Source organism: Zea mays, chromosome 5 (genome assembly GCF_902167145.1).
Source record: "Zea mays cultivar B73 chromosome 5, Zm-B73-REFERENCE-NAM-5.0, whole genome shotgun sequence".
In the NCBI taxonomy this organism is placed as follows: Eukaryota; Viridiplantae; Streptophyta; class Magnoliopsida; order Poales; family Poaceae; genus Zea; species Zea mays.
In genome coordinates, this window is record NC_050100.1 from 13284853 (window position 1) to 13291204 (window position 6352).

At 43.5% G+C, this 6352-nt stretch overlaps 1 protein-coding gene across 1 annotated transcript; it reads right to left on the reverse strand.

Moving 5' to 3' along the window:
• Window positions 1-3362: 3362 nt before the first annotated feature.
• Window positions 3363-4635, reverse strand: LOC100384062 (uncharacterized). Its single transcript, NM_001176664.1, is given in 1 exon segment — window positions 3363-4635. A coding segment is annotated over 1 exon segment (471 nt). The 5' UTR covers window positions 4602-4635; the 3' UTR covers window positions 3363-4130.
• Window positions 4636-6352: the final 1717 nt, after the last annotated feature.

Sequence of the window (6352 nt, forward strand, 5' to 3'; positions counted from 1 at the left end):
ACGCATAGGCGTCGTTGCCACACTTTAACCATAGGGCAACTCTTTATGGTAACTCACCTTCTTACCTGAGCGTAGGTGCGTCGTTACAAGTACATTACATTTCTCAGTATTCCCATGTCTGTATACCCATACACATCCATGGGGTACTGAATTCCCAGAAAAGTAAATACTCCACATCGCAGCCTTCATATATACATATGTGGAACATGTATATAATCAAGTGCTTTTTATGCTCTTCCCTAGACCGACGGTTGTTCGGTCATGCTCTCACATCTCACCTTACCTTGAGCGTCGATCCATTCAAGACTGAATGGCTTCAAAAATAACAATACACATGTATGCAATACCCACCCGGTTGTGGTTTTCAACTAAGCCACCTAATAGTCCTTAATTTAGGGCTTAACAGAGGATGTCGCTAGCATTATAGTTTTTCAAAGCTGTTTTTCAAAGCCAAACAATGTTTTTAGGGTCTGTTTGGTTGGGCTGTGGCTGTGAAAAAAGTTGCTGTGGGCTGTGAGCTGTGGAAAAAGCTGCTGTAGGCTGTAAGCTGTTAAAAAGCTAAAAATCGTTTGGTGGAAACCACTAAAAGTCGTTAAAAATTCTTCGATATATGTTTTCACAGTTCCATCCGAAAAGCCACTAAAAGCAGGTCCACGGGTGCTTTCAGATTTGCACTACGAGAAAGTCGGCTTTTAGAAAAAGCTGTTTTCTGGATCCACCCCTTTGGTTGGCTTTTGGCTTTTAGGGGGTAAAAGCCAAAGCTAAAAGTCAAACCAAACACACCCTTAGTCGAAAATAGGCTTTTCAAAACCAAAACTTTTGTTTTGAAAATATGTATGTGACCGTATATACTTAATCCTGCTCCGATACCAGCCTGTGGCAGAACCTCCAAGTTATCGGGCCCACATGCACCTGTCCTTGTTCCAAAGACCTCAGACAACCACGCATGTGCACCAGATAACTCAACAGGATCTGTCCGATTGCCCAAGGACATCGGATAAACCACTTTCAACCAGAACCGCGGGGTTAAGTAATACAAATCACACACACCAATATTTTTGCAGCGGAAATCTTATTACCAAATTTTACAAGTTACAAAAATGTATATTATTTTATCGGAGTGGTTACAAAAGTATAAGTTTGAAATATATGCTAGCTCAAACGACCATCCTCAGTAAGAAGTATAAGGGAGTTACTTAGACTTATAAGAAGGCCGAGCCCACCGGCACTTAACACCATCACAGCAGCACAAGGTTAGAACCTGAAAACAACAGGGAATAAAACCCTGAGTACGGAATTACTCAGCAAGACTTACCCGACTAAAGAAAAGACTCTCAAGGGTATGCTGGCTAGAGGGATTCAAGGAAAGGCTTATCAAGAATCAAGGACTCTGTTTTGCAGAAAAGCTTACTATGAGTGGATCCTTAAAAATCCAGTTTTATTTTCAGGTTAAGTAAAATTACCTGCATCTAGAGTTCTTTCTACCCTAGTTCAATCACTTGACCTGCACTAGCCAATTTCTTATCAACCTGTCATCTTCACTGGAGTTCTACGTGTAAGTCAGTGACCAAGTCTTCATAACCGCGAAGGTACGGCGATCCGAATCGATTATACTCAGCTGAGGATCTCCAATCACACGACATATGTAACACTTAACACTTGCATATGTCAACCCGCCACCGGGGTTCTTAAGACCAGATCAGGTTCACGCGAACCGAGAGCACAGATACACCACCGTCCAGCCTCTTGCTACGGAGGGTACACGCTACTCTCACCACCGCTCCACACCCATTCCGTGTTATCTTATTCTGGCCTTAGTCTGCCCGAGACAAGGCTTACCCATGACGAGGCATGTGACCAGTTAAAGGGTCCTCGGTCAGCAGGCCTACATCGAGACGGTCCTTAATCGACTCAGACGGAGACACTACACCGAGACTCCTTTCTCGTGTAAGTCAACCGCCCGGTCTCAGCTTTATCATTTCGAACCCAAAGTTTGGTACTTAGCAGAGGTACATCTTTTCCGATGTTGAACCCATCAAGGCCTTTGATGGATTCACCATCAAGTTTTATTTTCGAAAACATTCCCACCCACTTTTGCCACATCATCTTTTGTAAAAACAAAACATTTTATTTTTCTAAAGCAAGGCTAAGCATCAAAATCTTTTTGTAAAACAGGGATTTCAAGGAAGGTAATCGAATTCAAGGAAGGTAATGCAGGAATTGTTTTAGCAATCAACTCCTATCACCTAATGCATCAAGCAAGTGAAAAAGGTTTTTAAAACACAAGGAGGTGGCAAATGCACCGGGGCTTGCCTGAGTAACACTAGGTTAGTGTTGTTAGGTGACCACTTGACGATCATCCTTGTCCTAGCACTGGATCGGGCATGTTCGTCCATCAGCATTATCCTGCGGATTTGCCCGCGCTTGGAGTCGACTTGGCTTGTCTTCCGCATCACGCGATTAATAACCGTACCTAAATGATTTGCATAATGCACATGAATGCATAAGAACGGGAATATTATAAACCTAAATAGTGCTACACGATAGCGAATTTAAACACCTAGCGGCGAGGCGTTGTACAATTTTATACGAAAATACTAGTTACCGATATACGACTAAGCGCAATAATTACGCTTCTCTAGCCTATTCAAAGGTAGCTTATATATCGCAAAACAACAATATATGTATTCACACTCTATTTGCCTTAGTTAAAGTTCGACATCAAAAACTTACTAATTTTAAATTCATTAGTCTAAGACATTTAAATCTTAAAACAAGAATAGAAACACGTCAACTTTCTAAACTATCAGACCGGACGACCTTGCATTACCGCCAGCTAATTAAAATGCCTACTAGCCAAGCATTAATTTATTTAAGCAAACTAAATTGGCATGGTAACATCGTCAGACTTACTAGCTAGCTAGAGAAAATATTTAACTTATCTTTCGTATCATAAACTAATCACGCTACGCATACAAGTCTTCCAACACATGCTTCGTATCATTAATACCTAAAATCTATACTTCGCCACATATCGCAACTACTTCGTGACTAGATATACAACTAACTGCTACACGAAATGGGACGCCTCTATAAGCATTTTATGCGCCATTAAAATATAAAAAGAAAACAAAGAAAGGGAAATCCTTCCAAAGACGCTTAAGAGGATCAGCAACATGTACGACTACCAATCTAGAAGTCGTCACACAATGTGCCTATGCTAACGACAAGAAAAATCATCGTGGCTATATAACTATCCAATTCAATTAACTAAAATAATAAATTGACTCACCACGATCGAATCGATTTGATAACCGCGAGGACGGCGACGGTTCTCAGTTTGGATATCTGGTCGAGCTCTTAGCAAATATTATACCACATAGGATTTGCTGCTTTATTCCAACTCTCGGGATTTTTCGACGACGCAAAGGATGTCGACGAGTTGAAGACCTACAGGGTCGAGCACGACAGGGGCTTGGGAGCTAAATGCAAGTGGTGCGCACAGAAAGATAGATAATCAGGATCGTCGGGCACGTCGCGGACGCGGCGTGGATCGACGACGAGGAGTAAGGGGGCTGCATAATCAACTCGACTCCATATTTGCAAGAATAAGGATAGTCTCTGACTGAAGCCTTCGATCAAACACCTGACGAACATTGAACTGAGCTTCACCTTCTATAAGTGTACTGTTGAACATTACAGGTGTTGAAGCCAATCCAAACTATAGGATATCGTGTCCAGCAGCAGTGATTCCATGAGTGACTGCATTCTGCAATTCATGTGTAGAAATTCGTGAATCATGTCCAACAGAGATTCTTAAACGTCTCAAGCCATCTGGTTTCTTGTTTAATAGCCATGCAACAAAAGCTGCAGCTATAACTTTAGTGACATCTTCTGTGAGGTTGACTGGCTCACCTTCAGTCCTAACAACAGCGACACCACGAATATCACTGCCATTTTGAAGCTTCAGAAACTCAACTTTCTCATATGAATACGCAACAGTGCCACTATGAGCAGCTGCCATGGTTACGCGCGCGTGTGCTGAGGCCACCTCGTCGGCTTCGAGCTGTGGGACAGCGAGCACAAGAGAGGAAAGCGGAGCAGCGGGGTTTGGAAAATGATGCCAGGAATTAGAGGCAGAGACGACAGATTGGGAGGAGAAACAGGGGAAGCAAGCAATGGACGCAGGGAGGAAGACGCCAAAGGGAGCTCCGAGCAGGGCGACTAGCAGGAGGGCGGCCGGCCGAGCAAGAAGGAGGGCGCGCGACGGCCATGGGAGATCCGAGCTGGGGTCCAGGGAAGCTCCACGACGGGAGTCCCGGCTTGGGGAAGAAGATGAGGAGCGCCGCGAGCTGAAGACGAATGGGAAATTGTAGACGCGGTAGTGGAAGGCAGGGCAGGGTAGGGCGCTCGGCTGGTGTCCTCGCAGGGAGAGGCCACGGCGAGAGAGCGGCGTTGGGGGGGGTCGGGCGCTGGCGAGCTGGGAGGTCGCGGCGTGCAGGAAGCATCGCGCAGAGGGCGAGCAAGCAGCTGAGGAGCAAGGAGGACGCTCCACGCACCAGGGAAAAGGAGCTCGAGGGCGCGGCTGGGAACGCCACCATGGGAGAACCTCCGCTGGCTGGGCGAGCAAGGGAGGATCGCGCGGAGGGGATAGGGAAGATGGATGAGCGCGCGTGCTTGATTTTTATGCTTGAGTTGAGCGGCGGCTGAGGATAAGCGCGCAGGGGAAGAAAATCAAGAGCCACGGCGGTTAGGGATAGGATGAGATCGGCTGCGAGTTTTTTTTTTATTTTCCCACTTTTCTATTTTTTTACCGAGAATGAGAGATATTTTTGAATCTCGATTTTTAGTGATGTATAGTGAGTCAATCCGCAATACGGATACATTTTATTTTTTTCCGAATCATGAAACAAGAAGTCAGAAGAATAACAGTTTAGATGGTTCGGTCCGAATCTCGTTTAGATAATTTTCGTGACCATTCCGGCCACGATGTAAACGGACCAGATGGAAACGAGTTCGGCTTGGTATTTTTAATCTGTATATGATTATGTTAAATTTAGACGAATTTCGATTCGCTACTCGAACACTCGACTATAGAATAATTTAGTCAAGAATCTGTAGATGCGATGTCATGGTTAAAAGAAGGGGATTAAATTATTTTATCCTGAAAATGTTAGTCGTCGAGTTCGACTAAATTGCCCAGGATAAAAATCACCTAGTGGGTCGAGCTTTCGAATTCGTATTCTCGCGAGCGACGAATTTTAATTAATCATCGGACGCACCGATTTTCGGAACGACTATGTTCCGAACATCACGAAAATTTTGGAAGAACCCGGATGGATAAAAATAAAAACGACGTCGCACTCGCGACAGACGGAACATATGCGATCCAAAAATCGCGATGAGCGAGGATGATTAAAATTTAAAATCCGTGTTATCCACTGATATTGCGTGCTTAAATCCGTACCCGTTGTCAAGCGGAATATAAACACCTGGGGTGTTACAGTTAGATCTACTAGGGTGACATAAGATCTTTTCAAGATAAGACGAGTATCTTTTTAAGATAAGATGGATCTATGAGTGTATGATAGAATCTTTCAAGATGAGATGAATATTGTTAGGCTAGATACTTTAATGACGGATAATTTAGTTTATCTAGTTATTTTTATAAGCATTTTTCCTATATGTATATGCAGATGTAATTGTGGACATTACTCCACAACTCATCACACTCAATCAAAGATCCAAATCAAACAAGTATCATAAGAACAAACATTGAAGCACACAAATATTTACGAAAATAGTTTTGATTTGTTCCTAAGAGTAGGTCTCCTATTCCTAAAAGTCACTTTAAGCACAGAATTTCAAAGTGTGAAATCCAAGTTGTCTTTAGAAGGAAAAAGGTAAGAGTAATCAGAGTAAAGCGGAAATAGATGAGAAAAGATTAAGATAAGTTTAGAAAGAATCAGAGTAGCAAAGATAAGTAGACAATGGTTGTCTAGTTCTATCTAGGTTTCGTCCTACAGTCAACATTCCTCTGATACCACTTCTGTCATAGCCGGATTTCGGGGCACCAAGACCCGGGCGCGAACATAATCACCAGGTGTGCTGGGACCAAGTCTCACACATATGATGAATCATGGCACAGGATCGAATGTCACATCTTTACTATATAATAGGAGTTCTATAAAAAAAATAATTACATCAAAAGGAGACAACAGTCCAGCAACCCAAAGTTGACTGGGAGACGACGGCCTAGACCTCTCATGAACTCGTCACAACATCCTTCATGCGCCTTATCCTGTGGTACCTGTTCTTGACCTGTGGGGGTGTGAGACAGCAAGAGTGAGCT